Source organism: Channa argus, chromosome 9, assembly GCF_033026475.1.
Source record: "Channa argus isolate prfri chromosome 9, Channa argus male v1.0, whole genome shotgun sequence".
NCBI lineage: Eukaryota > Metazoa > Chordata > Actinopteri > Anabantiformes > Channidae > Channa > Channa argus.
This window is the reverse complement of record NC_090205.1, coordinates 23,276,419-23,291,081: the sequence shown is the minus strand read 5'-3', so window position 1 is coordinate 23,291,081 and position 14,663 is coordinate 23,276,419. Positions and strand designations below refer to the sequence as shown.

The 14,663-nt window shown below is 40.1% G+C and overlaps 1 protein-coding gene across 2 annotated transcripts in view; it reads right to left on the bottom strand.

Moving 5' to 3' along the window:
* tmeff2a (transmembrane protein with EGF-like and two follistatin-like domains 2a) overlaps nucleotides 1-14,663 on the bottom strand; it is a 104,281-nt gene that overhangs the window by 2,285 nt on the left and 87,333 nt on the right. Inside the window, exons 6-9 of one of the 2 annotated variants that reach the window (XM_067516735.1) lie at nucleotides 11,085-11,233; nucleotides 6,971-7,015; nucleotides 5,812-5,938; nucleotides 648-806 (exon numbers count right to left, since the gene is read on the bottom strand). In XM_067516735.1, coding sequence (XP_067372836.1) covers nucleotides 648-806; nucleotides 5,812-5,938; nucleotides 6,971-7,015; nucleotides 11,085-11,233 — 480 coding nt within the window. The remainder of the gene's footprint in view (nucleotides 1-647; nucleotides 807-5,811; nucleotides 5,939-6,970; nucleotides 7,016-11,084; nucleotides 11,234-14,663) is intronic. The other variant, XM_067516737.1, reaches the window with a different exon arrangement.

Sequence of the window (14,663 nt, the reverse complement as noted above, 5' to 3'; positions counted from 1 at the left end):
CTACCAGTTCAAATCAACCATGATCACTGATAATCAATTGATCATCTTTCACTGCCACTAAATTAATAATCTAAATGGGTCTTACATGTGTTGATTTCAGAAAACCAAAATTAAATCCGTTGCAGCAAATTCTTGGCACACACAACTTAAACAACTTCAGGTTTAATATTGACATGGCAGTTATGTCCATGATGAGTTTCATTTGCAACTGTATATCTGTGAGAGTGATTTTTCTCTCACACCACACACCTTTCCAACGGCTGTCTCAATAACTTTGTCTCTCCTTTGCTCAGAGGAGCAGTTTTGTCTCAGCTAAAACTCCTTTAAAATCTTTATTAAATGTCATAAATTGTTTAGGTCAGCTGGAGGCAGATAGGCTGCAGGCTACATACTATCTGTGTGTGTGGTTGGGGGCACAACACTTATTTTCAGACGTGTGTATGTGTGGGTGAGAGAGTCCAGAGGGACAGTGACAGTACTTTCTGTCTGTGGTGGATGCAAGGTGACCTTTTAGCTGTTTCCTCCAGGCTCAGGAGCTCTACGCCCCCCTTGTGTCTCCCAAATACAGACTACATGGAAAATACTGCTCCCAGACTCATTAGTAAGCTTAGTCTGAATGTGTGTGTGTGTGTTAGGGCATGACTCACCTGGTGATGCAGAGCACCACCACACAAATGATGACCACCTGGAGTGCTCCAATGATAGAGGCAATGAGGACGTAGTGCAGTTTGCCAGAGCCTGGCACCACATAGAGGACATTGTACTCTTTGATTTCACACTGGGGGCCCCTAAAACCTGAGTGACAGCTGATAGCACACACACATACACACAGGTGAGGAGAAAGAAGAGAAAGCGAGTCATTTCTTTGCACTAAGAGACAGGTTCATTATTTTTGTGTTTCTAATTGAAGCATCAGCAGCAGGCTACCTGTTTGATAAAGACACTGTGGCGACTGGGGTTTTTTCTTTAAGGTGATTGTTTAGATAAACATGACTGATGGGGAGCTCGCAGAGGAAGGGAGAGAGAGAGTACATCTGCAGTAAGCAGCTTCAGAATTTGGTTTTGGATCTTTGTTTGCTGGAAAAATAGCTGTGCAGCAAGGGGTAGTGCATTGTGACTGTGCCACTGTAACTACAGCGTGATATACACTGCAGCTAGTGTGTGCTACAGATAGCCCCATGGAGACTGCTAGATCTGTGATTGGTCATCATGGGCTTCAGCGTGTGTTAGTGTGAACCTTGTGTTAACTTGAACTGCAGTGAGGGGTGAGAGTCTAAAAGCCTCCACATTGTCAAGAATCCTTGGTGGGTGTGGGGTTGACCGTGAAAAAAGAACTTGTGCAATTTAAATAGAACTATAATTATCATTATGTTGCATTTAGACTTAGAAGATCTATGTGAAAATCCAGAATGGAATTGAAAAGCCTCGAAAAGCAGAATTATTATGACTCACACAAATATTGCTTTTCATTTCTCAGCGTGTTACGAACTCTTCTTTCACTTCCTATGTCAATGTCAGGATCCTGTACAAGCCTGTCTCCTAAAACTGATGCTCCTGTGCAACTAAACTGCAAATGTGCTTTGGTTTTTGTGTGGACGTACTCTAATTAGTGGATGATTATGTTACGACAGAACATATTTTTTTGAATTAACGAAGCGCTACATTAATTAAAGGAAAGTGAATGCTAAGATGGTGGTGGGTGTATAAACTGCAGGAATGTCACATCACATATTCGAGCTTAACCTTTAATATCTTGTGTTTGTGCAAATTGAAGAAAAGAAAAAAAACTTAGTTACGGTTAAAGAAATATTAAGGCTTCGTTTAAAACCAAATAAACACTGTGTGTGAAGTAATTATTACATATTTCTTTATTTATCCAGAGCTCAAATTTTCTCTGACCTCAATCAAGTGCTGTGAGCTCCTGAACACAACAATAAAACATTGAATTTAAAAAGGTTGCAGCCCGACACACTACATACTTGAATTGTCAATCGTGTCAATTTGTGTCTAAGATGAATATAAATATAAATTTTAGGACACCGGCTTGGTGAGAATGATGCCTCGGCCTGTTTAGTGAGCTGATTGGTCAGTGACAACTGATGACAGAAATGAAACTGGTTCTCAGAAGTTAACTTACTCAGTGGTGGGCAAAATGTGTTACTATGGTTATCTATCCCGGTTAAAAGGTGAGCAAGCTTTGTGGTGCTGAAAAACCTCTAGATCACAGTCTGGGCAAATGTGCGTTTGTCTAGCTTCTGTACAGCTGTAAACATGTGCGAGTGTGTTCACCTTGTTTTTTCTTTTTCAGTGAAATTTCATACGCATTTGTTTATGTAATTAGGAGGAAAACAGTGAAAACACAAATTCTGGCAATTTTTTTAAAACAATGAAAATCACACAAGCATCAGTGTTTTTAGATTTAGCCAGCTTACAGTGAACACACAGACACACACACACACACACAGACTAATGGAGTTGATCTTTATCCTCAGAGACGAGCTAAAATGGTCCCCCCTTTAATCTCTCTCTCTCTCTCTCTCTCTCTCTGCTTTTCCTGTCTCTGGGGAGGTTATTACCCACCTACACCTGCATATCCTTGTTTGGTACTAACATACACACATGCACATACTTCAACACACACACAGTGTCCTTCACATGCTGTACCCCCTTCGACCTGACAGTGTGCTAGATGAACAGTGCAACCTTGTTCTGTTTGGGAATTGCGCTCTGTTTCCACACACATGCACACACGTGTTCACAGACATGCCCCTGCTTCCACAGAGACATCTGTGTTTCAATATAACCTCCAATTACTACAACCAGTAGGGGGCAGCAGAGGCCTTTCACACTGCCTTTCATGACAGGCACTGTTCTGTATGCAAGGAGACTCCCTGGCTGGGCAGGCTGGGACGAGGGAGGTTAGAAAGAAAGGAGAGAGATATAAGGAGCAAGAGATACCAAGACCCCCTGGCTGCTAGACTATCAGGCTGTAAAAGATGGCAGAACTGTGCGTGTGTGTCTGTGTGGGTGGGTTTAATACTCAACCTCATTGTGCCTGTATGAAAATGCTCCTCATTGCAGCCTGTGTTGAAGTGTATTTTATGTGCTTATGTGAATGTGTCTCAGCTCTGAATGTGTTCTTTCATTTGCACTTGTGTGACTGCTGTTTAATGTGTGTGTGTGGATGATGTAGTTACCAGAATAATGATCCTGTGTATGTTTGACCAAACCTATAAGATATGAGATCATCAGACAGTGAATTGTTTTCAGTTCCAACTTCCCGGTTAAAACCGAGGGGGATAGAGCGTTTTCCATCATGGTTCCAAAACTCTGAAATGACCTGCCTGAGGAAATCTGATTGTCTGACTCAGTGTCATCTTTTAAGCCTTGACTTAGAAGGCATTTTTATCGAATTGCCTTTTCTGAGATGTGAGACTCTTGTTTTAGTTAAATAGTATTTTCTATTAGTCATTTTATGTATTTATACTTTTCTTTGATTTTATAATAACCCTGATTTTATTTATTTATTTAAATGATTCACTTTTTCTGATATGATTTTTATAAACAAATCTAGAACTAATAAAAGCTCATGTGTCATTATGGGGTTAACCACATGTCAGCACACAACCACACAAAGTGGTTAAAATTTGCTTCATCTTTACCAACTGTGATCTTTGACCCTTATTTTTGTTAATTACTGTACATGGTTTCCATAACTACCATAATCAGCATTATTTAACATACATTTGTTTTCTTAGTAAAGCACTTTTACTTTTGTACTTTAAGTAAAAATGTAGACAATCTGCTTAATTTAAAGTGGTACTTGTAGTGGAGAATGTTTTTAGGCCAATACTTTCATTTGTACTTGAATATTGAGTTTGTATACCACCTTATTTGAAACAGTTTCTGGCCACCTAACAAATCTAAGTCCAGAAGCCACTGTTGTTTAGCTCCGTTCACCAGCTAGTTGCTAACTCTGACCATCTGCTCTGAGCTGAGACTGCGATTGTAAACAGATGAGAGCAGTGAGACTGAACCAACATAGGAAAGTAGAGGGCAGTAAAAAAGCTGATTATTTTATGTACATTCATCAGTACAAACAACCTCACACAATAATTACACAATCATTTCCTTCATTGTTAATATAAAAATGTCCTTTAGTGTTCAGGGTTTAGTCTTCAAAAGAAAACTTTATCAATGCTTATTCACTGCCCCTGTAAACAATACTAAATAATTTCATAGCTTCTGGGATCCTGGTGATGACACACTGGATGTATCAGTCATTAATGATGTTGACAGCAGCATGGTGTTTTTACAGCCACATATTATTATTGGCAGACAGATGACAATGGTACAGTGTGGGAGTATTCAAGATGAAATTTAGCACCTGATCAAAATGTTACTTGTAAAACAAAATTACAAAGCCTGGAGAAGAGGACACGGACATCACTATGAAGTAGTGAAAATCGAACATGGGATTCATGTGAAGCAGTGCGTCATGTTTGATTGGTCAACACCCTGGAATTCCTCTACAGCAGGAATGATCTCCAACACGCCCCTCTCAGAACACTGACTCGAATTAATACAAGATAAACAAGCCTGATTAAAAAAGAAATGGGTTCCAGCACTTATCTGGTAATTGCTAAATTTTACACCTGATTATCCACCTTACATGACATGATTTCTTTCAGCATCTGCAGATTAGAGGCAATAGCACCATCAAAGGCAGAACAAGCCTGAATCCCCTTGCTTCATGTGAGGTTTTTTAAACCCACAGCTCAGTCAAAGTTACACTGGAAAAATGCTGTAGCCAAGAATAACTAAGATAGATAGAATCTCATTGATTGTAGTGTAAGAATCCATGAACTGTAGCCCCATAATATCTATTAGAAAAATATCCTTATTGATTGCTACCTGTTTATAACTCATTATAAATTAATAATCATTATTACCAACTCCGCAAGAATCATATTATATTTAGGAAAGTGAAATAAAGCACACACACACACACACACACACACACACACACACACACACACACACACACACACACACACACACACACAGAGTGGAACATTGCTAGCCCTTTTCTACCTCTTGGTGCTCAAAGTGCCTTACACTGCTTCTCATTCACCCATTTACACTCACAATCACACACTCACACAGCGATGGGGGAGCTGCTATGCAGCTGGCCAACGCTTACAGGGAGCAACTAAGGTGGGGTTCAGTGTCTTTCTCAAGGACACTTCTGACATGTGTAGGAGGAGCCAGGGATCGAACTAGCACCTTGAGGACTGGCGACGACTACTCTACCTCTTGCTCCACAGTCATTAAGGTAAACATAATTCAAACGCATTCCTGAAACCTTTCTTAACAATTGGACAAGCCTTCGAACTCTTTAGGACTGGCAAAACTCAATTAGGAAAACACTGTTTTTGCCCTACGTAAGAAATACAAGCACACACAAACACTCATAAAACTCATAAACACAAAAATCCTGGTAACAGTCCAGCTTTTAATAACTGGCAAAAATAGCTTAAAAACACTTTTGGTCATTATTCACTGATGGACACACAGATGCACAAACACATTGAACAGCAGTCACACAGGTTTAAATTAAAGCACACATTCAGTGTGGACACACTTTCACATAAACACATGAAATACACCTTAACACAGGCTGCACTGACCAGCATTTTCATACAGGCACAATGATGGTTGAGTAGTGATATTAATGCACTATAATTTTCCCCCAGCTGCTACCATTTCACAGTCCTCACAAATATAGTAATACTTGTTTTGTCTGTGTACCTGCAGGAGGGCTGAGCCAGGATACTGGGGAACTGACACTCTCCGTGGATGCAGTAGTTTTTGTAGTCATCAGGACATGGGATGTAAAGGCCGCGGGCCTGTCCGTTCTTGGGGTCCTCTTTTATCTCTACAATGTAATACACACAGACAAACACATAAACACAAAAAAATCCCCCAAATATTGTATACATTACCAGTATGCTTTTCACATCACATATAGTACATTTCTGTAAAACAACGATTTGCAGAAAAGTTGTAAAAAAAACGAAATGAAAAAAGGGTGTAATGACATGGATTTGAAACTTGTTTTTAAATAGTACAAAGACAACATAGCAAATGTTGAAACTGAGAAGTGGGATAAATTTATGAAAAATACGTATATGCTAAATTTGAAGCCAGCAACATGTCTCAACACACGTCCGTAGAGTCAGCGGTACATGTTTGCCTCGGTGGTGTCCATCTCCTTTGAGTGTCACCATTGCAGGCAACTGTTGTGTAGATTGCACTTTCTCCTCGATCCACTAACAAGTACGTATATCGCTCTGTGATAAAATGTGTGGTCATCACCTTAGGAATATCATTTCCCAACTTAAAAAAGCAAAACATTTAGGAATTTTCTCATTTACATAATATCATCATTAAATTCTCCATAGAAATCTCGTCGTGCGAGGGACAGAAATGTTCTCCAGGCCTTTACACTGAACTGCATTAACAACAGATAATATTCTGTTGTGGAAATCAATGCATGGGCTCAGAAACACTTCTGAAAACCACTATCAGTGGTTACACAGTTTGTCTCTGCATCGACCAATGCTAGAAAAAAAACATATATACACAAGATCCAGAAACACTGCCCCCTTCTCTAAGCTTATGAGACACAGTGGAAAACTGTCCTGTGTTCTAGCGAGTAAAAGTTTGAAAGGCTTTTTGGAAATCTTGGTTACTGGCATCAAATTTGAAATGAGCAAATTATTTCTTCAAATAACAACCTAATTTCCCCGTCTCGGTTTCAGCATTTGAAAAGAGATTTCAAATGATTTGCAAATAATCGCATTTTCTTTTTATTTACATTTCACACAGTATCCCAAATTTTCTTGAAATGAGGCTGCCAATGTGAGTCTGGCATCTGGCAGTCTGCTACAATTATGCACGCACTCACCTGTGAAGTGTCCATCTCCACCTTTATTCACAGTTAGGATTTCACCTGGAAAGAACAAACACACATTAAAGCTGATGTCAGGTCACTGCCCCCTCTCTCATTGCTCCCAATCTCTCCATTGAACGTTACACATTTAACGTGATGGGAGAGCACGTAAAGGACGGTTGAATGAATGGATGAATGTGGTTCATGTGGCGTGTGCCCCAGTCTAGGTAATGTGGATAAAGCCATCTCCTCTGATGCATTATACTGCACAAAGGGTAGGATGGAGTGGAGTTCAAAAATATCAGGGGGGAATAATGCTACAAATGTGTTAACTTCTTTTAGTTTTTTGTCATTGCTCTGTGAACGACAGTAAAAGACAGGACACTTTCCCAATAATATGAAACATAAGTGACACATTTGGGAATATTACATAAAAGCATCATCATCGTTTTGGTGTCACTGAATCCTGGCTAACAGGAGGTTTCTAAACCCCTCAGGTTCCTGACAGAGTTTCATAACATTTCTTTCTCTCTCCACTGTCCCTAAACGAGAAAAAACGTGTGGGAGCATTATCGAACCGATGACGGAGCTCTCACCCAAAGGGTGAAGCATGGGGGAATACAGCTCTCTATTCCAAGAGCTGGTTAGTCCTGTTTGCTTTACTGCCCACTACCTCTCAAAGCCTACTGCCAACTACTTCTGGTTCTCTTGATCAATTGTCCTATTTGTCCTGTGTGGCTGTACAGCCAATCAAATTTCTTCAAATGTTCTCATACATGATAAGAAACTACTCACAAGTGACATTTGAACACCTGCTTTAATTGAGACGGTGGATAGCTCTCCGCCAGACCTCAAAGGAATAATTTGGGATTTTTTTAAGTTGGTCTTAATGCAATATTGTGGTTCTTGTACTGTTATAGCTCTTTTTTGAAATTTCACCGGAAGCTGTAAGAAGACAAAATGCATGGCCCTCGTTCTGAGCCAAATGCACTTCAAAGTTTAGACTTACAAAACTTTAACAGTTCTACAAGTAACAGTGCGCTTAAGAAAAATTTCAGTCTTTTTGTTCCCTGAACATAGTTCATTATGAGCTGCATCACAGAACTATCTTATAGTAGTAATGTGTAGGTTTGTTGTTTGACGCTTGTTTTGACACTTTTATCCAAAGCAACTTAGAAGTGAGGTACAAGCTGAGCATAAATCTAAGTCAAGGAGAAAAACATCAAAGCAAAGTCCTATCAGAAGAAGTGTTTCCGTTTCTGCAAGTCTTGCAAGTGCAAGCGCAGGGCAGAGCAGAGAGGTTTTTTTTATATAGATTTAAGTGCATAAGAAGGTACAGAAGAGTTCTGTTTTCAGCAGTTTTTTGAATATTGGGAGTGAGGTTGATGAACGTGTAAAGTTTGGTAGCTCATTCCACCATTCTGGGATCACTGAGCTGAAGAGTTTTGCCTTGTGTCTTCTGTATGGGGCTGGGACCACCAGACATCGTTCGTTGGCAGAGCGCAGTGAAAGAGAAGGATTGTAGACCTGAATGAGGGAGTTGAGATAAGAAGGAGCTGTTGAGGTGATCACCCTGTAGGTGCGAGACAGAGCTTTAAATCTGATACAGGTAGCTACAGGAAGCCAGTGTAGATATCTGAAGAGTGGTGTGACATGAGTCCTTTTTGGCTGATTAAAAATGAGGCCTGCTTCTGCATTTTGGATGATCTGCAAGGGTTTGATTGTTTGTACCAGTAACACCATTAACAGGGCATTGCAGTAATCAACACGAGATATGAGCAGCGACTGCACAATGAGTTGGGTTGTATATAACGTGAGGTAGGGTCAACATCTTTCTGATGTTGTAGAGGGAAAATCTTCATGCCCTAGAGACTGAGGAGATGTGGTCCGTAATGCTCAGTTGGTCATTGATGATGACCGCCAGATATCTGACTGACTTAGTGGGGAGAATCACTGCAGTTCCAGTGTTGATATTCATGTTGTGTTTTGTGAAGTTCTGGCTGAGAAGACAAGGACTTCAGTTATGGAGAGGTTGAGCTGAAGATGTCTTTCTCTCATCCAAGCAGGGGTGTAAGAAATACAGGCAGAAATACGTGATGAGAAAGTGGAGTCATCCGGTGGAAAGAACAGGAACAGCTGTGTGTCGTCAGCATAGATGATAGAACCCAGGGATGTAGTATAGATAGAAAATAGAAGAGGACCAAGAACTGTTCCTTGCAGCAAACCGGTAGAGAGTTAGAAACAAGCCCTTGCTAGGATACCTTGAATCTTCGTCCTGATAGGTTAAAACTGAAGCCAGGCTAGCACTGATCGAGAGATGAAGAGGATCTGATGGTTCACGTTGTCAAAGGCTGCAGATAGATTGAGTACGATTAAGAAAGAAGACTGACTTGCGAATTTTGCAGCCCGCAGAGATTCCTAGACTGTCAGGAGTACCCTTTCTGTGGAGTGATCCACTCTTGAAGCCACACTGTTTGACACCCAGGAGGTTGTTCTGTGAAAGGAAGTCTGAGAGGTGATTCAAGACTGCTTGTTCCATTGTCTTAGCCAAAAATGGAAGAAGAGAGTCACGGATCTGTAATTCCACAAGGGAGGGTTCAGGAAAAGGCTTCCTAAGCAGAAATCCGGGCCTGCTTGAATGAGGTCGGAAAAGTGCCTGTTGTGAGTGATGCGTTGATGATTTGTGTAATGGCTGGCATTAGTGCGGGTGTAACTGCTTGAAGGAGAGTCCAGAGAGCAGGTGGTTGGATGGTTAGATATGAGGAGGGTGCAGCGTTGGAAGAAGTCAGCAGGATGGAATACCTCTTTGCAGTTTGGAGTTTTTGGCCACAAAAGACATTGTAAAACTCACTCCAACTCTGTGTTTGGATTATATTTGTACATTTGTGACTTTTTCAGTTTTTCCAGCATTTCACCTGTCACCCAGATCCCCTCGGTTCGTTCCTGCCAAATTAGAACGCAGTGTTGTGTTGATTTAGGAACAAGTGAATTTGAGATTTTCCCTGAAAGATTCCAAAAGGACCGGACTGCCGTTGATAGCAGTCAAAACAGAAATGATTACAATATTTGCAAAGACATTTTCATGTGTGTTGAACACATTTCACAGAGGTAATGTGAGCAATAGTCTACAGAGCACATCTGTCCCACCAACAAATAACATCTTACATGGTGGTAAATGCAAAAATAAATGTAGTTTATGCCATCGGTTAACCCTCCTCTGCAGCACAGGAGGAACTGAAAGAGGGAAATGTCCTCCAGAAATTCTAAATCGCTATACTCCCAAAAGGAAATCTTCCACGTGTGCGATTGAAAAGCTTACTTCAGACCCTGTATAAACTTATGGTAAATCTGAGATTTTGGGGCATCAATTTATAATAACTTCTGGACCACACATTTTGGAATGAAGAAACTTCTGTCTGTATGCAGACTGACATGTGAGTAGAGGCTGGTTTTAGTGTCTGTATCGGTATTGTTAAAATTATGGTTAATGTAAAAAATGCCCGAAGTTCTTCTTAAAAACCAGCTTAGGATATCCTGAACCATTCCCTTTACAACCAAATTAACCAAAAAAAGCTTCAATTAAGGATTAAAAGTGAAAACAAACACATTCAGAACAAAGAAAAGTATGTGCCATTGTCCTTTTCCAGTTGGATTAACAATTTGATTTAGTATAGTATTCAATACTTGACAGATTATTACAGCTGACAGATTAATAAAATAGTTTATACCTGGAACCCATTATAAACAAATACTGCATCCATATAATAGATAGTACACAGCAAATGGGGATTACGAATCCATAAAACTGTCAGTATACATAGTGGTGGAGGCTACGTGGGGTTATGGGGATTATCTTTGCACACTATCCTACACTCATTCGATTGAGTGAAACTATCTTTAATTATAAAATGGGTTCGGAGCTGCAGCTGGAGTGAGATACAGAATCATGCTGTCTGCGTTTAGCTCTCCAAGCTGCCTCATTTGCCCTCATGGCCTCACTTCAGCACTTGAACACCTGCTCAGACAGACAGATTGACAGCTCCTCTCTGCATTTGCAAAGGTGCTCCTGTTGGTTTTCAGAGTCAGTGTTTGCTGTGTTGTGTTGTGCATGCGTATTGGAGTGTCTGACCTTGGCAGCGGCCCAGGTATTTGACCTCGATGCGTTCCTGTTTCTGACAGGACGCCTCCTTCACCTGGCAGGGGTTGTCGTAGGAATGACCATCTGAGGCACACACAGGGTTGAAGCTGATGTGGGTACAGTCGATGTTGCAAACACACCTAAAGAACAAGAAATCAGAAAGTAATTGTAGTTCTCACATTATATTTATTATCTATGACAAGATATCAAATAAATGAGATCTGGAGTATAATCGAAAATCTGTTTGTGTGTTTGACTGTGAGAGAATTCAATTCAACTTTATTTATACTGTATAGCACCAATTCACAAAGAAATAATCTTAAGACACTGCATAACATAATGTACAGATTTATAGAGAAACCAGAACAAATCCCCTTTGAGCAAGAACTAGGCAACAGTGGAGGGGGAAAACTCCCTTTAAGGGAAGAAACCTGTTCAAGGATTAGAAATGAGACACAGAATGCTGGACCAGGCACAGTAACCTGTTCAAAATGGGTTTCAGAAGATTCAGCACGACAAATAGCTAATGGATTTAACTTAACAGAGAGCTTGATTGACAAATGACGCACTCTTACAAAGCAGGAAAGCAATTAATAATGAAAGGATTTTAGATAACAATGCTGCACATTGTTAGCATTGCGGAGGAAACTGTGGCAGAAAAAGCAGACACCATTCAAAAATGTAAAAATATAAATTATACTGTATGTTAGATAATATTAAAAGTAGTTTGAATAGAAAATAACTTGTTAAGCATATAACAGCACACATTGAAACCATTTGCAGAATAGCTTGTTCCTGATATTGTACCATATCTTCCTAATGTCACTCAATGAAACCCATTCAGCTGACAAAATGTTAAAAATGATCTCAATGAAGATGAGGACAGATGCAGAAGGCCACAGTCATGTCTGGTGTGTTCCTGCCGCAGCTGAGAACAAATATGTGATATTTCTTATCTTTATATTGAAGTTCTGTTATGTCACCAAGCAAGTATGATCAGCAGTCTCCTAAAATGGATGGATTTGCTCCTTGCACCAGATGATGTTCAATATAAAGTTTTTTAAATAAGAAAAAAAGTTTTTTTTATGTTTTTGTCTGGCAAATGACTGCTTACGTCTATAACATTTGAAAAATTGTCACGTTTCTTCTTCTTTCTATAGTGAATCTGTGTCTTTCATACAGATAATACTGCTGTGTTTTGTCGCACACTGTAAGGCATTCATTTCCCAGTGAATCAGGCGCTTACTTGGTGCTTTTGACTCTCGCAAATTAACTTGGCAATTTGCTGTCGCACCACAATTTTAGAAATTTATCTGTGAGACATTCTGTCCTTGTGTGTGAGCATGTCTGGGCTCTCATATACTGTATGAGCAACAACATCTGCGGGAACGATAGAGAAAGAGAGAGAGGGAGGACGAGCCACCTGCGTGCATGTGCATATATGTGTGTGTGTGTGTGTGTGTGTGTTTTGGCACGTGTGTGGTGTGACCCTTGACTGTGTCGCCGGCCTGATCAGCAGAAATTACACCCAGATTGCTTTCCCAAGACAGTTGCTGCTGAGTAGCGCTCAACGCTAGATTCTGTAATTATAAATCTGTCATTATTCTCTCGGTCTTTTCATTTCTCCCCCTGGTGCCAGGCTCTCAGTAAAGCACAGGCATTCAGCTGCCTTACAGACGCATTTGCATACACGCCGGCGTGGGCACCCACCAACCAATAAACGTGTGCTTACACACACACACACACACAGATGCACGCTCACACGCACACATGCAGACACCTTCACAATCGGCCATTAGGATGCACACTGCTGACGTTGATGTTGATTGAAACGGCGTGCAGCAAAGCGTGGCAGTGCTCAGCTACTGTAGTAATGATAGATCAGCAATGTAAGAATGAAGTGAAGAAAGGCTTCATTCGGCATCACAGAGGACACTGTTATATGTACAGACCTGTGTCTTCACCGAGCCTGTAAAACTGTGCTGCCCATCCAGTAGAACAATGCCTGATTGAAAGGGTCAGTTAACGGCGACAGCTATGGCTGGACGGTTGTCCCTGTGTCTTCATGACATCTCAGGAATGCCTTAAATGGATTTCTTCAAATGTGACACAGACCTTCACTTAGGTTCATTGGATTAGATTGTAAGGGTCAAAAGTAACTTTGACCATACATCTGTCCATTCATGTGAACACATTGTCACAAGAACACCTTGAAGGAATTTATTCAAATCTAGCACAAAACAAGAAGAATCAAGGATGAACTGATTATATTTTGAGGAAAACAAGACAAAGGTCACAGTTACTATGACCTCTCATAGTAGTTAGCACTGCTCCCTTACAGCTTCCATTTTAAAACTGCCTTACAACTTAATATATATTAGGGGTTAGAGGTCAAAGGCCAATGTCACTGCGACTATACGTATCTTGCATTATTGAAAACAAAATATCATAGGAATACGGTGGGAAATTTCTTTAAATTTGACACTTAAGGATGAGCTGATTTAAATATAAATCTGAACAGACATGCATGTAAACTGCAACTTCAGTGGTTCACGGAGGCATACAACTGCAATGCAGTAATTATAGTTTGTATCTTACACCTAGACAGCCCATCCTGACAGAGTTTGCTTTCATCTGCTGAGGTTTTGAGCTTTCCACCTTGACACTTCACTGTCAACAATTTTCAATGGAAATAAAGAATAGCCCTGAAAAAAATACTGTTGACAGCTTCTTCTGTGTATTATCTAGCATAAGAAGGATGCTGTCTATGGGAAGAGATGTTTTTGCTGAATATTTAAAATGTCTTTTTGTCATCTGTGAGCAATGCAGACTAATTTCTCTTCACTTCCATTTAGGGGTGTAAAGATTAACACAAGAAGAGATGGAGATAACAATCATCCATCTGACACAAATTGATATCTCTGCAAAACAAACTCAGTCTGTGCCTCTGGTGTGTGTGTCCGTCAGTGTGCTCGACCCAGCTATGTTTTCACATTTGCTGAGTGTTTCTCACTCAGAGAGCACGACACAGAACAAAGTAAAAATGACTAAAACTTGAAGAACAAGTTAGTTGAAATATTAACAATATAATTTTCAGTCCGCAAAAAGAAACACATGCACCTGTGGCAATAAAACCAGTACATAATACATTGTGACCCTTGTTGAAGACAGTTTCTAGAACTTTTAAAGCTGCATTGCTACAGACAGGTAAAACAAGTAATAGGGAACAAGCAACATTAGGTGTCTTAGTCGACACATGTCACCCAAATTACTTCAGTTGTCTTTGGCATTGATGCTACAAGTCTCTGGAACTGAAGGGATGAACAGTATTCTTCCGTTCTTCTCATTTGATGTTAAAGAGAGAGAACTGTCTAATATATATTTGTCCCACATCTCCTAAAGATGTTTAGTTGGGTTGAGCTTTGGTGACTGCAAAAGTTGTTACATATAATTCACTTTTTCATGTAGTAACCTATCTGTGACTCTTTTTTTCTGTATGGTTTCAATTTATGTTATGCTTCCTTTATTTCAATATCTCAGCCATCTGTAGACATGGTTAAAAACATATTA